General features: G+C 43.1%; 1 protein-coding gene across 2 annotated transcripts in view; it reads right to left on the reverse strand.

Annotated features, from left to right (window-relative positions):
- Window positions 1–24,692, reverse strand: part of LOC126481090 (proton-coupled amino acid transporter-like protein CG1139) — a 136,383-nt gene that overhangs the window by 38,779 nt on the left and 72,912 nt on the right. For both annotated transcript variants that reach the window (XM_050104596.1, XM_050104597.1), the window contains exons 2-3: window positions 11,497–11,615; window positions 11,289–11,405 (exon numbers count right to left, since the gene is read on the reverse strand). In XM_050104596.1, the coding sequence (XP_049960553.1) occupies window positions 11,289–11,405; window positions 11,497–11,615 (236 nt within the window). The remainder of the gene's footprint in view (window positions 1–11,288; window positions 11,406–11,496; window positions 11,616–24,692) is intronic.

The raw sequence follows: 24,692 nt of genomic DNA on the forward strand, positions 1-24,692 counted from the left end.
GCACCGAATCACGGAGATTGAACCTTCGATCAATGGAAACGTGTCGTCTTGTCAAATGAGCCACGTTTCTTGTTACATCAGTCCGTGTCCGGATACGCCGCCGCCATTCAAGCGAACGGCTACTCAAAACGTGCACCGCTCCAAGGATGCAGGCTGTTAGGGACAGTACTATGCTATGGGGGACATTCACCTGGCCTTCCGTAGGATATGTGTAGTAATCGAAGAAACCAGATACCTATGGACTACGTGAACTTTATTGAGGACCACTTTAACTCTTCACGCTTGATCCCCCACGCCGACGGCATCTTCCAGCAGGATAACATGTCATAAGGCTGAATCGTGCTATTGTGGTTTGAGGAGCATGATAGTGAACTCATTATTTATATCTTGGCCACTTTATTCGCCTGCTCGGATGGTACAAAACTAAGACACTATCGGGTTCCAACTCCGTGCCCCCAAATCAAAGGTGTGTAATTTACGAGAATAACGTGACCTGTGCATAGATATCTGATGCCACATACCCCTGAAAACCTACCATTGAATTATGTGTAGCAAAAAAATGCTTTTAATATTTCTCATACGGGTAATACAACTGTTTCTGCAGTGTGCAACTATTTTAACAACTATTAGAAAACTGCCTTTCGTGCACGATACGTTTCGAACATAAGAAATTAAATCACAATTTGTTTGGTTTGAGTAAGCACATTTATTACCTTCAGATGTCATACGATCGATACATCGTCTGCTTGAACTATGATTTTGTATTGCCGCTGCGAGACAAATAATTTTCTTCTGGAAACGTTGAGCGGCAGCAGTTGTGTTTCGCCCCATTTCCTGCAATTTATCTTCGACCATTTTTTTTTCTTTTTGGGGGGTATTGCTCAGCTTTTTTGTATTTTTCCCCCTCATTTCTGTTAGAGTTTCGGGGATTTTATTCTTTTGTGTAAATATTTCTCATGCCGTGTACGCGCGGCAGTGACTCAGACCTACCGGTCCATTCAGAAGTTGGGTCGAAAGTGAACAAGCGTATCGCTTATTGTCAGATGCTGAACGGGTCAACGTATCTGCAAAACGGAAAACTCTTCATAACTTTTACTATGATTTACCAATTATGTCAGAAAAAATATACAGCATATCATTCACGAAGTCAATAATAATAAGTGATATGCAATTTTGCATAATATATTTGGTTATCTGTGAGCCGCTTTCCTACACATCTTCTCTGCACCTTTGCTTCCATTGCAACTTTTGTTTGGTGTAATGCTGAACTATGCAGATCAGGCTGATGTCATACTGTGTCCTTTTTGCTACTGTCAACGTTTGTTTGTTTGTTTCTTTATTTGTGTGTGTGTGTGTGTGTGTGTGTGTGTGTGTGTGTGTGTGTGTGTGTGTATGTATGTGTGTGTGTAACGATTAGCATCCAGAAGTCATACCAGAATAATACTGCAACCCCACAGTTGTGAGAAACATGAATCGTTTCAGTTAGTTCAAGATCCCTGGCCGTTAGAAGAGTGTGAATATCTTTTTTGTAGGGTGCTATCTAGAAAAGAACCGTGACAAAACGACATCGACTACCAGAATGAAACCCTGCCACACTATCACATTAAACTTTATTGTAACAGCGGAACAGTTAGACATAACCTAAGGACCTCCTCATATGGGAGGCGAAAGCTTAGGTGGCCGGGGAGCGGGACGTGTTTTGTGACGTCATAACGTGGAATTTCACGTTGCGAAACATCCAAATGTGCGAACAACGCGTTAAGTCCTGTCCGGCGCTGACGAAATGTGCTTACCGAGGGGCAGCGTCCCTTCGTATTACGGTAACGTGCTATGAAGTGTGAACCAATGCAGTGCAAGATCTCCATCTACGCTGAGCAAACGCCACACTGAAATACAGCCTTAACCGAAGCTAAAGTGCCATATTCGATGGTTTTGTATTATGAACTTTCAACTATAAAAATATGTCATTTTAAAGCATTAAGTACTTTAACGATATATTTCAAAACAATGAGTCGCTTGTAATGCGATTCGTAATAATAAATTGTCAGAAAATGTACTTCTTGTTAAAACTGCTCCCATACTTCTATAAGAGCAATGTATACGACGGTAATATAAACTTTTCCGGAAGTTTAATCTTTCTTACTTTTGACCATTCCACGCACGATTCTAGTATCTTCTGTCTCTAGTATCAGTAATCAATTCATTCTAAGTTCATTTTACAATGATTAATCAGCTTCATACAAGAAAAAACGTTGTTTAAACAGACATAAAAATATACGGACTTGTGTTTGTTTAATAAGAAAAAAGTCAGGACTATCCTCCTCCCTCCGAACGTGAGATCGTTGTTGTAACGAAAGCACTACTCGTTCGCTTATGCCGAAAGTACAGGTCTCTTATGTTTGTACGTACAGAGTGGCAGTTATTAAACTACCGCGTCACAACTTCTGAACGGTTTGCGTTAGGACGTTCGAACTGTGCGACTGGCCGCGGGACATGATGGGAATTCATATGTGCATGTATGATTTGGTTCAGCGATGAAGCCAACTTTCATTTGTATGGGTTCTTCAACAAGCAAAACTGGCGCATTTGGGGGACTGAGAATACGCATTTCGCGACCGAGAAGTCTCTTCACCCTGAACGGGTGACTGTGTGGCGTGAAATGTCCCGTCACTGAATAATCGGTGCGACATACCTTGATGGCCTTGTGACTACCGAACAGTGAGTGAAGGTTTTGGACGTTAATTTCATCCCCATTACCCAAAGTGACCCTGATTTCGACAAGATGCGGTTCATGCAAGACGGAACAGTAGAGTGTTTGAAGCAGGAGAGAGTTTGATGTCCTGGAGGAGGACTTTGCGGACAGCATTCTGGTTCTGGGGTATCCAGAGACCGCTGGCATTGAGCTCGATTGGCCGCGTTATTCTCCAGATCTGAGCACTTGTGACTTCTTTTTTTGGGACTATACTAAGGACAAGGTGTACAGCAATAATGCCAAAAGCATTGCTGAACTGAAAACAGCCATTCAGAAATTCATCAACAGCATCGACGTTCCGACACTTCAGCGGGTCATACAGAATTTCGCTATTCGTCTGCGCCATATCATCGCCAATGATGGCAGGCATATAGAACAAGTCATAACCTAAATCCGAATATCTGTAGGGACGTTTACATGTTGATATGTGTGCACGCCGTAGTTTGTAACTAATTTACTTTTTTTCATATAGTCCAATAATTGTCACACTCTACCTGTAACAAGTTAGTTTACTAAGATATCAAATAATTATTCTGTCGTGAAAAGATGTGCACAAAAACAGAAAACTATTGCAGACACGCTGAATTATGTTGTTTCATGGAGAGTTGACAACTACTAAAATCTGTTCGTGTTGTGCATATTCTAAGTACACTGTCAAAGCGTGTAACGGATGAGATCTGAAGCCAGACATATTTCTCGCCGTGCTGTAGCTCTTCAGTCCGAATGATTTATGTCTGGGGTTGTCTTCTGACCACGTCTAGGATAAAGGATGGATGGATCGAAAACTGTTAAGGCACTCAACAGCATGGTCCGCAGTACCGTTTCTCAAGATCGTGGTACTGGTTCAGGAGTAGTTATTCTCGTTAAAGCAAAAATTGGAGGACATAATTACATCCACAGACATAAAATGTTTTATATGCCGTCTTCAGTATTCACACCGTCTAGGAAAAGATCCCGTACAAAACTATCATTTGATCAATTCTTGTATGTTATTCGTCGTCTGGGAGCCGTACCGAGTTGGTACGAAGAGACAGAAAATATTCAAAGAAGAACTGTGCGATTAGTCTCTTGTTTGTTTGGTCAGAGTAAGAGTGTCGCAGAAATTCTCAAGAAAATGTCGAAAGAAAGGCGTTGTGCATCGCGGATGCTCAAAAAAATTCCAAGTACCCACGTTCCAAAACTGATGTAGAAATAAACTACTTCTTCCGATACACATCTCGTATAATGTTGACGACGTTAAAATAAAAGAAATTCGGGCTCATTGAGAAGGGTGCCGACGGTCTTGTGTTCCTTGCCGCGTACCTTCAGTGAATGCAATAGCAACGGGGAACCTGATACTGTCATGTACTTCTTCCATAAACCTTACGACGAATTGCGAAGTGCTTTTATAAATATAGGTGGAGATTGTGTCACTGGAGTACGTGCTTCAGGGGTTCCATGTCGATCCTCGCGAAGATGATATCGAGAATATTCCTTCATTAATATGATGTTTCAGTGAAAAATATTAGTCGATCCAGTACTGCAAGGGAATTTCGTGACATGTGACAATGTATCTACTAGAAAATCTTCGCTGCGGTGTACGTCCGATGTGTACCTTAGGTGCGCTTCTGTATTTATGTGGAACGACAGATTCACACCCTGACGGATTACTATATAATCCAAAACCTAGGAGTATACTTATGATGAAGTGAGCACCTGTGCTACGAACTGTCATTACTTTGGTATCATGATTTCTAGACAGCTTAGTTCTAGACAACGTTGTGTGGTATGGGGAGTTGACTCACTATTATTCTGATATGACTATTCACTTGTTAATGGAGAATAAAACACAGTAACCGGTCGCTGTTGTGTTCACGTTTTATCACAATGCGTTTCCGATGTTGTTTGCCATTTTCAAGTGACGCCAAAGCACGTAATTCCAAAGCTGTCGCTTCTGCCATGTGATCTCGTTGCGGCTTCTAAATAATAGGTATGCGTTTAGTTAATGACATTGCATGATAGAAAACCAATTGCAACACATTTTAATTGGATTGTCGAACAAATCTACGGAACTTCACTAGTGAAAGAGGCTAATTCAGGGAACAGTGGTTCTTTCCTTATTTTCTCTAAATCACTTGAGCCGATTATCAGAATGGTTTCTTAAACAGATCTGCGGTCCATTCCCTACTGAGTTATAAATGTCTCTTCTCTTCCAGCGAACTAAAAGTCAAAAGTGCCACGAACACAAACGTTCCCGCCTCCTATTCCAGCATATGAAACCTGTCGGATGGATCCCTTTAGGATATATAAATATGTGATTGAGCACCTTTTTCCCCACCTTACTTTAACACTGGAGCATGCTACTATCCACGAGTATTAATTTTTTTTACCCTTTGTCTTAAGTCGACACTACATTGCGCCAGCTATTGCCATCCTGTCTGGTTACTGCAGTAGCAGTCACAAGATGATAGTCCAGACAACATGTTGGCCACCCCCCCCCCCCCCCCTAAAGAGCACAGGGATCATTGTGAGGCATTGTATATGATAAGGAACTGGTACCACGCGGTCATGTGACCCTCCACCGCTGACGGAAGTTGTGACACTGAGGTGGTTTGTATGTGCCAGTAGGTTGTATGGAATCAACGCAGCAAATTGGGTCGACGAGAAAGAATTGCGAAAAGGAATCATCGTGTTTGAACGTGCCTATTCACACAGCGTGGATGAAGGTGCCCAATTTGTTGGTGAATTAACAAGGACTGTCCAACTTGTCTACGAGGAATGGTGTACCATTCGTTGCCATATAACACGGCGTAAGAACAGTGGTCGTAAACAGATGCTAACTGACAGGCATCGGAAACGAGTGTCACGCGTTATCAATTGCAATCGGTTTAAAAACTGACAGGAACTGCTGCTGTGGGGTGAATACAAGTCTATCTCAATCAGTTTCATATCGAATATTGCGAAGGAAGGCACGCAATGGACATTTGGAGTCGGGAACCGAGGAAAAGGCCATTGCTCACAGTGGCAAATTAAGTAGCACGTCTGCAGTAGGCCAAACAACAGCGAAACTGGACAGTAGCTGACTGTAGGCCTGTAATATGGTCCTCTTTTCAAATGATGCAGTGAGTCGAGCGCACCGACGTCCCAATGAGGCGTTTAAGTCACAGAGTGCGGAAGATGTAGGTGAGGCCAGAGGTGGTTTTACGAACCATAGCTTGGACCCTCTCCTCCAGGTACGAACGTGAACAAGGATATTTAAACATTCTCGGTCATCGGGTATTGCCCTTTCTTCTACACCATGGTGAGTATGCTGTGGACACTCCCATCTTCCAAGATGAGAACAGCAGTGTTCACAGGACTGCACAGACATGTTCCTAGTTAGACAAACACCCATGCGCACTATCGCACCTTGATTCGCCCACTAAATCACCTGAGGTTAATCGTATAATATCTGACACTGTTTGGAACAGTGAGTGAAACGTAGCTTTTTGGATTCTGTACTGGATCTAATCGCCTATGATTGACCTCAGCCAGATATAGCACTTCGTACCTGAAGAACTCGTGGTTCTCGTTCTCGCCGAATGTTACGAGGTATGCCGTCCATTGACATTAATGTGAACACCGCCAAGGTTCGACCTCAGCGTGCAGTAACGAATCACAACCGGTAGATGGCAACACTAGCAATGGAGGGAATGTAAATATGTCAGGTGACGCGGAAAATAGTACAGTCGTTGTCGTAATGCGGAAACGGAGCGATTGATCTGACGTCCAAAAGGACATGGTCATTGGCTTTCGGGCCAAAGGTGGAAGCGTTTCCGAAACGAATAAGTATCTAAGCAGTTTTCGTGCCGCCGTGGTTGAGGTATATCGTGCTTGTAAAATGGCACAATCCAAAACCAATGCCGAGGTGACTGTGGAGCACCACGGACGATAGATGAGAGGAGTGGACGATGGCTGCAGAGATGTGTATGGGCGAACAGACGTGCAACTGTTGAACAGCTGACCAACCAGATGAACCAAAAAGCTACCAACAGCGTCTCCTCATCGATCGTTCAGCGAACGTTACTGTGTATGGGCCTCCACAGCAGGCGCCAGATTCGTGCACCCATGCTGACTGTTTGGCGACAAAGGCTAGAATTTGCACGCCAGTACGGCAATTGGACGTCCACTGAGTGGCGAAAAGTGGCCTTTTTAGACGAATCACATTTTATGCTCCATCGGACACGTGGCCGTTGGTGTGTACGGCGTGAAACTTCTGAAAGCAAGCACCCTGCCACAATCGTTGGAAGGTCTAGGCCGGAGGAGGGAGCGTTCGGTCTGTCGAAGTTTTCGTGGCATTCCCTGGTTGATCTCGTCATGCTGGAAGCCACAATAGATCAATACAAGTATGCCTTTATCCTTTGGGACCATGTCCACTCTTACATGCAGTTTGTGTTTTCCTCGGCACGGTGGCATCTACCAGACGGATAATGCAAAGTGTCGCGCAGTTCACAGTGTCGGAAGAGCGCTAGGATGAGTTTAGAGTACTCCCTGGCCGTCAAACTACCCGGATTAAATACAATCAAGCATCTATGGAACCACCTAGATCAGGCTGTTCGCGCCATGGATCCTCAACCGGAAAACTTAGCTTAGCTGGCCGCGGCACTGGAATCGGCATTGCTCCACATCCCTGTCAGTATCTTCCAGAAACTGACTGACTCTGTTACTGCGTGTCTCGCAGCGGACCACGTGGCAAAAAGTGGTTAGTCAGGCTTTTGACAGGTGGTCACATTAATATGACTGGACACCTTATTTGAGCGAGTCGGAACTTTATGTGTTCTCTGCAACTCTCACAGTGCTGGCTGGAGATGTCTGTGTTTTCCTCCTGCTCATATTGCTCTCTCTGTCCTCGCACGCACGCACGCACGCGCACCACACACACACACACACACACACACACACACACACAAACACACACACACACCCTCGTAAAAAATCACAAACGAGACCTGTCAGTATCACAGATGTAATGTCAAATGAGTTAATTATTCGAATTCCCAAACTGTTAATTCATGCAGGTACCATCATAACCCGACAAATGACAGCATCGAAACTATTACCCTTTTTTACTATGAGATCACGTGGCAGAGACGAAACTTCGCTAACATGCGTCACGTCCATCACTTGTAGATGTTGCACAGCGTCTGAGACGCTCTGTGATTGACGAATAAACACAATAGTGACGGTCCAAGTGTATCAGTTCTTCGTTAACAGAGAGTGCTTGCTACCTTTGGTCGTGTGTGTGAGTGCGATACTACTGCAACCATGTATTTTAGATGTAAGATGTAACTGCTGCTGAGTGCGAGGTAATACTTTCATGTCGAGCCTCGACGCGCCGCCGCCGCCGCAGATGGCCGGGTTCTCCGCAGCCGGAGCTGGAACTGCGTGCGCCCGCGGCACAGCAGCTCACGAGCGCCACAGCATCTGTACGCTTAACAAAAACACAACATACAAGACCACATTGCCCCAGGTAGCCGGAGGCATTTAAAAGCCCAAATCTCTACTACTGAAGCAACCCCATCCCTGAACCGGACCCCTTTATATGAAGGCTGGGATGGTGAGCATGACGCATGATCAAAATGTAAGAACAAAATTATTCAGATCTCTCACTTTTTAAGCTACTGTAATTTCCCTTTAGAGCAAGTGGATGATCACAAAATTTATTACATGCTCCCATTAAACAAAAATGACGAAAATTTTGGAGAATAATATATGCTTAAAGTAAACCAAAGGAAATTGATACATGAACAAATTTACGTTGCTGAACTTCGTCCAGATGATTTCTTTAAGCGTGTTGAAACACAAGACACTTCGTTGTTCGTAATTCCGTGAAGTATTTAAAGAAATTTTCGAATGACTTCTTCTGCCAGTGCAGACAAACACTGGTTTGTTTCTTTCTGTACTCCGTTGTGTGCTAAGTTTTGTTTCGCGTGTATACCTCATATTGCATTTAACTCCCTGAACTTCTCTCAAAAATCAACAGGCTTCAGGCAGGAAAATACTTTTCACGTACTCCTAAGTCTGACGAACTGTTCATGGGATTGCGCTAGCTGTCTTTCTTACCAGTCGCCATATTTTGTGGTCAATAGTTACAGTACCTGGAAAAAAAGAGAGACAAACAGAACATCCTGTCACAAAAATACATTATTGAAGTAATACACAGTTTGAAGTACACAATATCACATTTGAGGCAGATTGTGAGAGAGCTCTGGTGAGGTGCTGAAGAAAGAAAAGTGTAGAAACAAATATTGTGTGCATTTTCAAGAAGTGAGTTTGCGGCGAAATATGGAAGCAGGAGTGAGTTATGGCAATAGCAAAATATGCACAACAGCTGTATGTAACACATAACAGAAAGGTAAAAGACACCAATTCATATTTCAGTGGGACTGTGACAATTGTAGGAATAGAATATTAAGACACTTGTGCAGTTGCCTTAGGGAATTTACATTGGAAGTCTTTGGGATGTGCTAAGAAATAATTTGGCCAAACTTTGGGAATGATACAGAAATATTGTGAGAACCGAAGAGGAATCCATAATGAAGACCACTGGGACACAAGTACATGAAAGGAACAGGTAATCATCTTAAACTGTTAATGATGGGCCGCATACAAATGTCCTTATACAAGGAACAAAGACGGCGGTCTCTGAGTTGCTGAAGAAGATGAGCGAACTCTAGCTCTCGTTGGAAGCAAAGTCCAGAAGAGGTCTTATTGAAATTGTAGTACCGAACAGTATTTACTGAGAATTAAGTTAAATAAAATTCTGATAGCGGCTGAGAGGACAATGGGTATAAACGTGTTGAATAATATCTGAAGAATTAAGTAGAATGATAGTTCTTTAACTGATGCTCATCAAATGGTAACAGTGTGCAGACATTCAAAATGATGGCTTCTTTACAACATGTGTCTTACATGTTGGTCTGCAGACTGCAGACCAATATATTGGACGTGAAGTGCAAGTAACGTAACAATACACAATTTCTGGTGATCAGGCTGAACTCCAAAGCCACAGATATCATGGATTCCATACATGGTGCACTGTTTTTCAGCAGAAATAGATTGGTAGCTGTCTACACCCCATTATCTGCCCCACTCTGATCCACTAGCACTGTTTGCATTAAAAGTAACATATACTTACGTACATTATGTAATTACGTATCTATACTACATCCCCCTTAAGCAAAATGATCGTTTCGCAAACAAATTCAAAATATTCCAACATGATAGCCAACTTTGCAAATAAGGAAGCTGAATACGTTACTTATTCATTTCTCTTTCATCTTAAACCAGTTTGTAATTACTTTCAGTATAGTTTTGTTCAAAACGATAAGAAGAGGAGAAAGGGAGTCACTTGAGGGTTACATAAGGGCCAGAATGCTGACTTTTTGGGCCTGTGACTGATTTTCAGTTTGTCTTTACAATTAGGTAGCGCTACTCTGGAAATCCGTTTCTGCTCACTCCGCACGTTTTAGAAAATAATCTTAGTTCGGTCTCAGAGTTTGTAGATCAAAAACAGGAGTTTTAGCCCCATTTGAATTTTGCCTCCTGTTCTGAATGAATGGTTAACGTTGAAAATTACGTTCATTAAACTGAATCACGGCTTATTTCATCATTGTAGACAAGTGGGGAGAGGAATTGGTTTAAACAAACCAAATAAATCTTAGTCACAGAGGATGATGTGGAAATTATGTTTCTTGCAGTTCTGACTGTATCTCAGTTTTCAAAGCCATTCATCTAAATTGATGGGGAGATTCTTGGACGCAAGATGTGAGATGGATATCGTGCGCAGGGCACGGAATTGTCCCAGAGGGGTGCAAATAGTTTTGGCAGAAAGCATAGAAATAACAGCCAATGATATGGCTATGGTTTCACTGGCTACCTCTGAAGAGAGGAAGTTGCCAATGCAGTTTCCAGTTCTGTTGTTACGAATGCGCAAAGTGCACCGTGGCATGACTGCAGCTGGAGATTTTCCAGCACACTAGCCTAGTGGCGGTGGTACCGAGGGCACGAAATATCTCCATCGTATTCTAGAAGACTTGCTTGAGTGCAGCTGTGAAGAGCACGCTGCGCACAGATGATGGAATGGTCCCAGAGGGGTGCGAGTGCTGCTCGCAGATAGTGAATAGTTCGTAACGTACGGTATGATTAGAACAGGTGGAACTCGCTAGCTACATTTCCACGAGCAGAAGTAGCTAGGAGACTTATTGCATTTGTACGTCGCAGGTGGTGGCTGCTTGCTCTGGGATGATTTCAGCACCACTAGAGTTTTCAACAGCAGGATAACAACCGCACACAGGTTGTGGCATTAGAAAGGCGGTTTTATGTGTGGATTGCTCGATCCTACTGAGAAGGCAAAGTGAGGTCGACGGCAGCCGACGAAGGACTTTTTCCGTTGTGATTGTGAGGGGAATGTAGCTGGCTTGCGAAGTCTTGCGGAAGATGTTTGGTGGCTAGGATGTGGTCGTGCAGTGTCGGGCACTGCTGGGTGGCAGCATTAACCGCGGATAGGAATACTTACGAGGTAGGATGCGAGGACACGGCGTGCCCGTCACCAGACGCCTCAGCCGTGAGCGCCGCCTGCGACTCGCCCATGCGCGTCGCCTCGTCGCTGCCCATCACCTTGAGCTCGTCAGGCCTGCTGGGACACGAGCTTGGGTTAGAGGCCGGCCTCAGAACAGCCGCCGGCTACGCTAGCTGGGAGCGCCTTGCCTTCGCGCTATACTTACGTGTCTGCGTTCGCCTTGGAGATGACGGAGACGGGCAGGCTGTCGTTCTCCACGACCACGGCCATGGACATGTTGTCGGTACATGGTGCCGCGTTGTTCCTTACCACCATAATGGCCGCCTGAGGACAAGAAGAACACACCGTGCTTGAAGTGTGGTTTCAAATGGCTCTGAGCACTATGGGACTTAACATCTGAGGTCATCAGTCCCCTAGAACTTAGAACTACTTAAACCTAACTAACCTAAGGACATCACACACATCCATGCCCGAGGCAGGATTCGAACCTGCGAGCGTAGCAGTCGCGGTTCCAGACTGAAGCGCCTAGAACCGCTTGGCCACTGCGGCCGGCGCTTGAAGTGTCGAATTACTTTTGAGTCAGGGCGTCAGGTACACACAATCGAGTCACATTATAGCGACTAATTTCAGGAAGGAGTTCATTCGCCGTACCACATCATCGGTTGCTAACAAAGATACGATGTAGTATGTAGTACCTTCGGAAATATGTAATTGATTCGATGATTTATTGACTAAGAGAAACCAAAACGCTATGCTGGACAGCGGGTTTCCGCTGATCACTGTTGGACGTCATGACCACGTCACACCGCATAAGTATTTCCGGGTAATACCTAGAAGCAAATACCAGTACCATGAAATGCGAATAGGTGGCTCGGATTTGCTCGAAGGATTCTGAGAAAATAGAATGCATCTGACCGGGTGACGTGGCGCAGTGGTTAGCACTCTGGACTCGCATTCGGGAGGACGGATCAAAGCCACATTCGGCCATCCCGATTTAGGTTTTCCGTGATTTCCCTAAATCGCTTCACGCAAATTCCGGGATGGTTCCTTTGACAGGGCACGGCCAACTTCCTTCCTCGTCCTTTCCTAATCGTATGGGACCGATGACCTCGCTGTTTGGTCACTTCCCCCAAATCAACCAACCAATCAATCAATGCATCTGTAAAGGAAATTGCCTACAAGAAACTAGAGCGAACAATTACGGAATTACGGGGTTATGTTCCAGCGTTTGGAGTCTCTATCAAGTAGACATGATAACAGGCATCGTATCTAGAGACGCTCTGCAAGGATTGTAACAGTTCAGTGTAACATACATGAAAGTATAACAGAAATGCTCGGGGAACTTAAATAAACCTTGGAAAGAAGACGATCTATTTTTTTTTAAATTTTGAATGATGCTGCTGCCATCTGACTGTAATAATTTTTGTTGTATTCTTATACGATCCAGATTTTGGTCTTTGGCCATTTTCAAGTACAAAATGTTATTGATATGTCGGCGCATACCTGTTCACTGGTTGGCAGTTTCATATAACGGCTGTGCTACAGGGTCCATAAATGAAAGTCTGCAGTATATTTAGGCGCTTTGAGATATTTTCACTTTTAGTAATGACGTATCTGGCCTATATGACCAGATATGCTTTCTTGACTAGGACTAGTGTTTCATACTAATCTGATGTCTTTTCACATGTGAACAAGTTTTTGTACTTAACCGGGATCGTATAGCAATAAAATAAAAATTATTACAGTCAAATGGCGGCAGCATAATTAAAAAAACAATTACCATGACTGTGGCTCCAGCCAAAACAAAAATTATCAAAGACGATCTAGTTCTCAAGAAATCCTGTTGGGTAAACTTACAGAACTTGTATTCGGAGAAGACCGTGCTACTATTATCTTACGGCCATCGTACATCTAGCGCCGGAATAATGAGAATAAGAGAGATGGGGCACCTATAGAAGCATATAAATCCAGTGGCAGACGCTGCGGGAGAGGCGTTCTGCATCACGGTGCGATTTACTGTCAAAATTTCGGGAGCATAAGTTCCTAGAAAAGTCAACCAATATATTGTTTTTCCTACGTATATCTCGAGAAAAGATCATCAGAGTAAAATTAGAGAGATTCAAGCTCACACGAAGACCCACCAACAGTCGCTCTTCACGCGAAGTATTCGCAATGGAACAGGAAAGAGAGAACTGCCAGTGGTACACAAAATACCCGCCGCTAGACATCGTAAGATATTTGCGGAGTATAGTTGTAGGTGTTCATGCAGATGCAATCCACCGTGGCATGCGTAAGGATGCATCTTGGCATCCACTTGTAATGATTTAGGGAAACTGCCGGAAGCTTAATTCAGAATGGAGTATTTTAACCCTTCTCCCGAATGGAGGTCGAGTGTCTGCATAACTGCACTGCCTGTCCGTAGACTGAAACGTATGTACATTTTGTTCGTTCACCATCAGAAATGATGTGGTGGATTAGCCAAGCTATCTCCTTGGTGAGTAAGAAGACATTTTAAAATTTGTGTGCATTGAGTAGAAATAACCTGGTACCCATTACTATAGAACTAACCTATTAATTGTGTCTTACAAGTCGAAAAGACAACAAGCTTGCACTTTTTGTAGGAAAACGTAACTGGAATAATCTATAATGCTGAACTAAACCGCTAAGTACAGCGATCCCTTGGATGGTTGCAACAACGCTGTTTTAAGACTATCCTAAAAACGTTTTGTGAACCCTGCTAAATGCTGAGTATCTTATCAGACTGGGGTACGATGACTATTGTACATAAGAGATTTTTATAATTTTAGCATGACTTTTACCGGATGAGGAAGTAAGCTTTTTGACTAGGATTCTGTTGGTTTCGAGAGTGCGGACTTCTCAGCTGACCTGTGATAAAGGGGAGCACTAGGCGGCTGTTGAGATAGCGCGTAATTGGATCACTAGAAGCTAGCTTGAATGGCCTGATATCAGCGACCTGTTTAGCTGATGTGGCATCGTGACTAACGCCTTGAGGAGCTTTTCTTTGTTTGATGTGTAGTAACACAATTATCTACTACGCGTTTAGACACATTGTATGAAAGAGATAAAAAGGGTAAAGCTTTCCCGAGAGCACAAAGATACAATGGTAGACTTCAGACCTCCATAGACTAGGGAAGACGAGTGCAGTGTAACCGTTTCTGGTAGAGAAAGTCCGATGAACTGAGGTGGTAGTCTTTTATCATTAGTGATAAGTTTTTGACTCTTGTTCGAAAAGGAGACACGCAAAAGAACAGTTAGTAAAAAAAATAAAAAAAAATAAAAAAAAGCCTGCCATTTATCAATGATATGGTACTTTCCTGCAATGCGCATTGCAAAATAATAAACAAAAAGACACTAAAGGGGCAGTTAAATAAGTCATTTAGAATTTTCTATCTCCTTTTTGAACCTTGCTGAGGATAGGGGGTTAGGAAGATTTCAAATTTTTATTAAAATTGAAGGCATTCCAGGGTTTAATTTACTTAACCACCCTACGCACGCGCCCAGATTCATGAAAATGCCGCTGAAACGTTTCTTGTGTGCACACTGGCTTCTGGCGATTACGGTGCATTTGCGAGCCAGCTTGCATTGAAAGATGTAGCTAACTTCAGCGTGACTTACCCGTATCTTGGTCTTCAGGGTTAAGTGAAGAGCGCAAACAGTAAAGTATCCTGACGCCAGACAAGTAACAGCTTTCCACGTTATGCGACTTCGGGATCATACGTATGAGCTTACGTATACGTAGCTTTAGACTTCTGTTTGCACTGACATTAACTTCCGTTTGAAGACGGATTGTAACACCTCTCTGATAAGAAGTGTCGCACGTGCGACTTGTAAATCTCTGCCCCCCACACAGTCTCCCATCACATCATAAAGCTCGTTCACGTGTCACTGCACAAGGCGCAGAGTTACGCGGTGCAATAAAAGAAGTCTATTACATTAATAGAAGCCATATCCGGGCATTCCCAGTTCTTAGCAACTACCAAAAATTATATCGTCTACAAAGCGAAATTGAGTTGTCTGGAAGTTAGAGAAATGCATTTTACGCATCACCTCGACGCAAAGGACAAAAAACAAGACCACTGATGACCAAACTCGTAGAGGTGTATTGCGTAACGTTGTATGGGTTACATTGCTGAAAGACTTCATGAAGCAGATGCAAGGAGCTTTATTCCTATTAACGTTTCTTGGAAAAAAGCACTGACAACCAAAAATATGGTGTTTGGGGAAAAAATGAAGTACTCCAACGACAGCTAAATATTAACTCTTGACAGAGATAAATAACGACCAATAATAAAGAAAACACCTGACTCATCTCACTGTTACAGCACTGCGACACAAGACTCCGTCTAACTGAAGGACAGAGTGGGACAGTCTTTTGAAAGCTATTCTTTAGCATTCTGATTGTTCAGTGGTTGAGACAGTGAACTTATATCTCGATTATAGACAGACTAAGATTCTCAGCTGAGCATCCTCATTTTCTTGCAACAGCCAGGGATGATACCTTTCCCTAATCACCGATCATGTATTTCTCTCTGTCAGCCAGACAAAATACTCACCAACGAATAAGACGATCAGTGACGTACGTTTGGGCACTAGGCTTTTGCAGTGTATTGTGTCACAGTGATGTGCCAAAGCTGCGGTTGTGGGCATGGGATGTTTCCCCAAAAAACAAGGCATTTGGTAGCGTACATCACAATGCATTGCGAAGGAAATGCAGGCAGCAGGCGGTGAATGTAGGTTGAACTCTACATAAATAGCAATGAGTTTCTTTGGATGTTTTAAGCAAAAGGAAACCTAAAATCAAGAAAAGACGTGTCCTTCGTAACGGAAGTGCGGCAAAGATACGGCTGCCATGAAAGATATATCACGGTCCGATTGCGGAGACGGGGGAGGGGGGAGGGGCAAATTTTAGAAAGACCCTGTTGTAAATAATGGACGTCCCCGAAGATTGTAGGATAGGCAAATTTCAGAGGTGAAAGTGTGGACCAAAACAAGAAGAGAATGTCTAGTAAACACCGACTCTAAAATGTTCACCTTAAGAGCTATGAGCTCTTGTGCACCTACGATACTGGAAAACATCTCTTATACTGCAAGTTCATTGGTTTCCATATTTTTGGAGGAGGTAGTGTGGTCCATACCAAGTAAAAAATTCCAGTAAATATGGACTCCAACGTGGACGTTAAGAGCTATGGGCACTTGGTCAGTACTTAGAAGAGATGTGTTTCACGGTAACGAAGGTAAACAGGTGTTCACAGCTTGTAACACGTTGACTGTCAAGAGACCGCTTGTGGCACGGCAGAGACGTAGAAGAGATGTGTTTCACGGTAACGAAGGTAAACAGGTGCTCACAGCTCGTAACACGTTGACTGTCAAGAGACCGCTTATGACACGGCACAGACGTCTGCAGTGGCCGGCAACGGACATAAGACAATGACCGTGTTGAGATATGAATTTTAGAGCCCGTATTTACTGGACGTTTTTCTTGTTTTAGTCCATAATACATCCTCCAAAAATATGGAAGTTAAAGAAGTTGCAGTAGAAGAGATGTTTCACAATATCGAAGATGAACATGTGTTCATAGCTCCCTAAGGTAGGCATTTTGGAGCCTATGTTGACTAGACCTTTTTCTTGTTTTGGTCCGTGTTGTAACCTCTGAAAGTGGCCCACCCTACAGTCTTAGCAACAACAGTACCGGTGTAGGTATTCCACTTTAACAGGTATCAGACCGATTCTCGCTTATAACTTTCGACTCGGTCGTTTCCTGACCAGGATCCCTCACCTCAAAGTGATACATTTACTCTTCTCCATCATCCCTGAAAGTTTGTAACGTCATGAGGGAATCACCCTGTATGTGCCCACGCGTATAGACGCTTAATTAGCTCGAAGTATATAGCTGAGAATAACTTTCCAGCAATCAAAACACGTCTTGCTTTTTAAAAGTGAGCATAATTTGTAATTTAAAGACAGTAGTTGATGATACCGTTTCCGACGTCTATTTATAATGAATGAGATAAGATATGGTGAAAATATAATCACGAAGAAAATGACATCTTTCCTTTGTCGGGGTACTGTCGTAACCAGGACGCTATATCACACAGTTAAAACCGACGTGTGCATGGTTTCAAGAGTAGGAATCTGCACTTGACAAAGCTGCTAGCGCTTATCAGGGTTTTAAGCAAGGCGTCGGATCTATGCCCCGGGTTACCTTGGCCTCAGGGAGGGAGGTTAAGGACAAGGATTTTCAGGTTTTGCAGAGGTTTATAGCGCTTTCGAGCTACTTAGAGGACCGAATTGCCAACAGCTCGAATACGTGACACTTTCTGTTCGGTGACGAAATAGACGATCTTTACAGCCTGCCTTTGTCGTGGTTGCTCTAACCTCAGCTGGCAGGGTACTTGACCTAATACCTTTTCAGAATTGGTGAAGTTCAGCAGTCGAGTATTGAAATTGTTGACTGTCTTTAATCTGTGCCAGGGAAAGTTCCGATAGGACGCCTGCCGCCTGCACAGAAAGACATCCGCAATGCGATGTCCCTATCCAACATAGACTCACTGTCAGGTACCACTGTGCTGCAACGGATACAGCATATCAGATACAATTCTAACCAGTACTCATTACCAACTTGTCCATCGAAAACGCTAAGGTGAGCAAACATTGCTTAACTGCCTGGCTTTAGGCCCAGATTACCCAATCTTCCTAAGGCGTTACTTGACGGCCTGAGGTATAAGTGATCAGCAATGTATTTCTTCTCCTGGCCTTTAGTGTCGGTCCTGAAACCAAAAATCTTCTCCTTTATGTAACCGCTCTTTCCTCCCCATAAAGCCGAGTGAATTTCGAAAGACCGACACGGCATCGGGGATGTAACCCGGTCCCTCTACTGACCTTCACCTGCGGAGTGCGACGTACTCTTGGGAACATTATCACCATCATCATCATACATTTGATTCTATTGCTGGATAGAACCCTCTTATACAATTTTCTTTACCCTGCAGCTTTCATCAATATGTAGCCATGTTGTTGCAGCATATTTTCTGATGTCATTTACCCTTAATATGATAGGTTATCCTTCAGATGTTTCATTATGTCTTGCATCGAGTAAAAAATTTCCTGTCCATTTACGATTCTCCTTCTTTCCTGTCCTATTGGCGACAGGTACTTGGGAAGAACAACCATTGATAAAACTCTAAATGAGCTCTAATTTGCTTGAATTTATTTATCTTGGTCATTTCGTGAGATGCCCCTGGGATGTGGCCTTAGTAGCCTTGGAACGGACGCTTTCGCAATTTTAACAGCAAACCTTTGTGTAATGCGCTACGCCGCTGTCGTAGCGTCTTTCACTGTGTTATAAGTACAAAATTAAATAACAATAATTCAGGAGGAGTAGGTTTAATAATGAATAAGAAAATATAAACATGGATAAGCTACTACGAACAGCATAGTGAACGCATTATTGTAGCCAATACAGACACGAAGCCCACGCCTACCACAGTAGTACAAGTTTGTATGCCAACTAACTCCGCAGATGATGAAGATATTGAAGAAATGTATGATGCGATAAAAGAAATTATTCAGGTAGTTAAGGTAGACGAAAATTTAACAGTCAAGGGGGCCGGAATTCTGTAGTAGGAAAAGGAAGAGAAGGAAAAATCGTAGGTGAATATAGACTGGCGGTAAGGAATGAAAGAGGAAGCTGCCTGGTAGATTTTTGCACAGAGCGTAACTTAATCATAGCTAACATTTGGTTTAAGAATCATGAAAGAAGGCTGTATACGTGGAAGAGGCCTGGAGACACTGGAAGGTTTCAGATACATTATATAATGGTAAGACAGAGATTTAGGAACCAGGTTTAAAATTGTAAAACATTTCCAGGAGTAGATGTGGACTCTGACCACAATTTATTGATTATGAACTGCAGATTAAAACTGAAGAAACTGCAAAGAGGTAGGAATTTAAGGAGATGGGACCGGGATAGAATGAAAGAACGAGAGGTTGTACAGAGTTTCAGAGAGAGCATTAGGGAACGATTGATAAGAACAGGGGAAAGAAATACAATGGAAGAAGAATGCGTAGCTTTGAGAGATGAAATACTGAGGGCAACAGAGGTTAAAGTAGGTAAAAAGACGAGGACTACTAGAAATCCTTAGGCAACAGAAGAATACTGAATTTGACTGATGAAAGAAGATATAAAAATGAAGTAAATGAAGCAGGCGAAGAGAAATACAAATGTCTCAAAAATAAGATCAACAGGAAGTGCAAAATGGCTAAGCAGGGATGGCTAGAAGACAAATGTAAGGATGTAGAAACATATATTACTAGGATAATATAGATACTGCCTACAGGAAAATTAAAGAGACTTTCGGAGAAGAGAGAACCATCTATATGAATACCAAGAGCTCCGGTGGGAAACCGGTCCTAAGCAAAGAATGGAAAGCAGAAAGGCGGAGGGCGTATATAGAGGGTCTATACAAGGGAGGTGCACTTGAGGTCAATATTATGGAAATGGAAGAGGACGTAGAGGAAGATGAGAAGGGGGCATGAGAGTACGGGAAGAAGTTGACAAAGTACTGAAAGACTTAAGTCTCAACAGGGCCCCGGGAGTAGACAACATTCCTTTAGAGCTACATATAGTCTTGGGAGGGCCAGCCATGACAAGACTCTTCGATCTGGTGAGTAAGATATATGAGACAGGCGAAATACCCTCAGACTTCAAGAAGAATATAATGATTCCAATCCCAAAGAAAGCAGGTGTGGACAGGTGTGAAAATTACCGAACTATCTGTTTAATAAGTCATGGTTGCAAAATACTAACACGAATTCTTCACAAACGAATGGAAAAACTGGTAGAAGCCGACCTCGAGGAAGATCAGTTTGGATTCAGGAGAAATGTAGGAACACGCGAGGGAATTCCTCTACGGCTTCTCATAGAGGATAGGTTAAAGAAAGGCAAACCTACGCTTATAGCATTTGTAGACATAGAGAAAGCTTTTGACAATGTTGACTGGAATATTTTCTTTCCAATTCTGAAGATGCCAGGGGTAAAATACAGAAAGCGAACGGCTATTTACCATTTGTACAGAAACCAATTGGCAGTTACGAGTCGAGCGGCACGGGGTTGGGGGGTTGTGGGGTTGTTTCGGGGAGGAGACCAGACAACGAGGTCATCGGTCTCATCGGATTAGGGAAGGACAGGGAAGGAAGTCGGCCGTGCCCTTTCGAAGGAACCATCCCGGCATTTGCCTGGGGCGATTTAGGTAAATCACGGAAAACCTAAATCAGGATGGCTGGACGAGCGGCACGAAAGGTTGAGAAGGGCGTGAGACAGGGCTATAGTCTATCCTCGATGTTGTTCAGTCTGTATACTGAGCGAGCAGTAAAGCAAACAAAAGAAAAACTTGGAGTAGGCACTAAAATCCACGGAGAAGAAAAAAAAAAAAAAAGACTGTGAGCTTTTCCAATGACATTGTAATTCTGTCATGGACAGCAAAGGACCTGGAAGAGCAGCTGAACGGAATGGACATCAACATAAGGAAAACTAGGATAATGGAATGTACTCGAATTAAATCAGGTGATGATGAGGGAACTGGATTAGGAAACGAGACACTTAAATTAGTAGATGAGTTTTGCAATTTGGGGAGCAAAATAACCGAATGGTTCAAAAGGCTCTGAGCACTATGGGACTTAACATCTATGGTCATCAGTCACCTAGACTTAGAAGTACTTAAACCTAACTAACCTAAGGACATCACACACATCCATGCCCGAGGCAGGATTCGAACCTGCGACCGTAGCAGCAGCGCATTTCCCGACTGAAGCGCCTAGAACCGCTCGGCCACAACTGCTGGCAAAATGACTAGGGTCGAAGTAGAGAGGATATAAAATGTAGACTGGCTTTAGCAAGGAGAGCGTTTCTGAAGAAGAGAAATTTGTTAACATCTAGTATAGATTTAAGTGTTAGGAAGTCTTTTCTGAAAGTATTTGTATGGAGTGTAACCGTGTATGGAAGAGAAACATGGAAGATAAATAGTTTAGACAAGAAGAGAATAGAAGCTTTCGAAATGTGGTGCTACAGAAGAATGCTGAAGATTAGATGGGTAGATCACGTAACTAATGACGAGGTATGAAATAAGATTGTGGAGAAGAGGAATTTGTGGCACAACGTGACTAGAAGAAGGGATCGGTTGGTAGGACACGTTCTGAGCCATCAAGGGACCACCGATTTAGTATTGGAAGGAAGCGTGGAGGGTAAAAATCGTAGAGGGAGACCAAGAGATGAATACAGGAAGCACATTCAGAAGGACGTAGGTTGCAGTAGTTACTCGGAGATGAAGAGACTTGCATAGAATAGAGTAGCATGGAGAGCTGCATCAAACCAGTCAATGGACTGAAGACCGTAGCAAAAACAAAAACAACAACAACAACAACAACAACAATGATTCACGTAGAATTCTTATTTTTTTCTGTCTCACTTCAACAAGAAGGGCTGCTCTCGAAATGATTTCAGCGAGTACTCAGGCCTCAGGGAGTTGTATTGCAGATTTCAGACCGTTTTCCATATTCACTTAATCGAATGCCTGGCTGGTACCCAGCTTTCCCTTCAAATCTTCTATTTACAACTGCACGTAGTATAATTCACGTTTGCTGATATTTGTCCGTTTCGTAAGGTAACATCTACGCCCATAAAATGCGAGTTGCAGGACATTGGACTTAAACTTGCGTAAAAGCTTTATTTTTCTCGTGCGTTTCTGTGTGCACTATACTGTCCCTCTCAGTAATTTTAATCTTCTCGTGGACAGAGAAGCTGACAGATGATCTTTTGCTTTAGAGTCCACTCACGGGCAGTAGCTTTCCTTGGGGGATTGTTTAGTGCCGAAAGTTGCTCATTTACCGCCTTTTATTTAAATAATGACGAAGAGATATTGGCTAAAGAAATGAGTCATCCACGTAAAGGAACATTTGGATGCTCCCCGTCAGTGTCATACGCTTATCGTTCATCTAAGCTAAATCGTCATGCCTACAATTGGACCGCTGCAGCGTTTTGCAAGATTTCGTATCTTTGGAAACAATGTGTTTAGAGCTTCATTGTGCCTGTGTACCGTGGCCTCCTTAGCAATCGAGCGAGTTGATATTGTAAAGAATCCAGAGCTATACACCAGTCCAAAACAACATATTTTGAATAGGTATTTCCTTGGTATCTGTGATTCTTTTCAGGCGAAAGCAGTGCTAGTTCATTTGACAGAACCAACGCAAGTGGCAAAAGAAAGGTTGATATTCTCACATGCTTTTATACAACACTAATAATGGCTCTAGGAGCTTCCTGCACCACTACATTGTTTATTCGAACAATAACTCCATTAAAACACTGTCTTAATACTTTTCTTTGTGCATGAATTTGTGAAAACTTTGTCACTGTTTTGCAGTTCACAACGAAACTTTGTCTCGAAACCTGGCATAAAATCCAAAGAAATTCTGGTTGTATGTGAAGTATGTTAGCGGAAAAAAACAATCAATGCCTTCTCTGCGCGATAGCAATGGAGATATTATCGAAGACAGTGCTGCCACAGCAGAGTTACTAAACACAGCCTTCCGAAATGCCTTCACAAAGGAAGACGAAGTAACTATTGCAGAATTCGAATCAAGAACAACTGCCAATATGAGTAACGTAGAAGTAAATGTCCTCGGAGTGTTGAAGCAACTTAAATCACTCGATAAAAGCAAGTCTTCTGGTCTAGACTGTATACCAATTAGGTTCCTTTCAGAGTATGCTGATGCATTAGCTCCATAGTTAACAATCATATACAACCGTTCACTCGACGAAAGATCCGTACCCAAAGACTGGAAAGCTGCACAGGTCACACCAATATGTCACACCAATATTCAAGAAAGGTGGCAGGAGTAATCCACTTAATAACAGGTCCATATCATTAACGTCGATATGCAGCAAGGTTCTGGAACATATATTGTGTTCGAACATAATGAATTACATCGAAGGAAACAGTTTATTGACACACAGTCAACATGGGTTTAGAAAACATCGTTCTTGTGAAACACAACTATCTCTTTATTCGCATGAAGTGTTGAGTGCTATTGACAAGGGATTTCAGATCGATTCCGTATTTCTGGATTTTCGGAAGGCTTTTGACACTGTACCACATAAGCGGCTTATAGTGAAATTGCATGCTAATGGAATATCGTCTCAGTTATGTGACTGGATTTGTGAATTCCTGTCAGAGAGGTCACAATTCGTAGTAATTGACTGAAAGTCATCGAGTTAAACAGAAATGATTTCTAACGTCCCCCGAGATAGTGTTATAGGCCTCTTGTTGTTCCTTATCTATATAAATGATTTTTGAGACAATCTGAGCAGCCGTCTTAGGCTGTTTGCAGATGGCGCGGTCGTTTATCGACTAATAAAATCATCAGAAGATTAAAACAAATTGCAAAACGATTTAGAAAAGATATCTGAATTGTGCGGAAATTCGCAGTTGACCCTAAACAACGAAAAGTGTGAGGTCATCCACATGAGTGCTTAAAGGAATTCGTTAAACTTCGGTTACACTATAAATCAGTCAAATCTAAAGGCCGCAAATGTAACTAAATACCTAGGAATTACAATTACGAACAACTTAAACTGAAAGGAACATAGAAAATGTTTCGGGGAAGGCTAACCAAAGTCTGCGTTTTATTAGCGGGACACTTAGAAAATGTGTCAGATGTACTAAGGAGACTGCCTACACTACGTTTGTCCGTCCTCTTCTAGAATACTGCTGCGCGGTGTGGGATCCTTACCAGATAGGACTGACGGAGTACATCGAAAAAGTTCAAAGAAGGGCAGCACGTTTTGCATTATCGCGAAATATGGGAGAGTGTGTCACTGAAATGAGACAGGATTTGAGCTGGACGTCATTAAAAGAAAGGAGTTTTTCGTTGCGACGGAATCTTCTCACGAAATTCCAGTCACCAACTTTCTCCTCCAAATGTGAAAATACACTCCTGGAAATGGAAAAAAGAACACATTGACACCGGTGTGTCAGACCCACCATACTTGCTCCGGACACTGCGAGAGGGCTGTACAAGCAATGATCACATGCACGGCACAGCGGACACACCAGGAACCGCGGTGTTGGCCGTCGAATGGCGCTAGCTGCGCAGCATTTGTTCACCGCCGCCGTCAGTGTCAGCCAGTTTGCCGTGGCATACGGAGCTCCATCGCAGTCTTTAACACTGGTAGCATGCCGCGACAGCGTGGACGTGAACCGTATGTGCAGTTGACGGACTTTGAGCGAGGGCGTATAGTGGGCATGCGGGAGGCCGGGTGGACGTACCGCCGAATTGCTCAACACGTGGGGCGTGAGGTCTCCACAGTACATCGATGTTGTCGCCAGT

This window comes from Schistocerca serialis, chromosome 5 (assembly GCF_023864345.2).
Source record: "Schistocerca serialis cubense isolate TAMUIC-IGC-003099 chromosome 5, iqSchSeri2.2, whole genome shotgun sequence".
Classification (NCBI taxonomy): Eukaryota; Metazoa; Arthropoda; class Insecta; order Orthoptera; family Acrididae; genus Schistocerca; species Schistocerca serialis.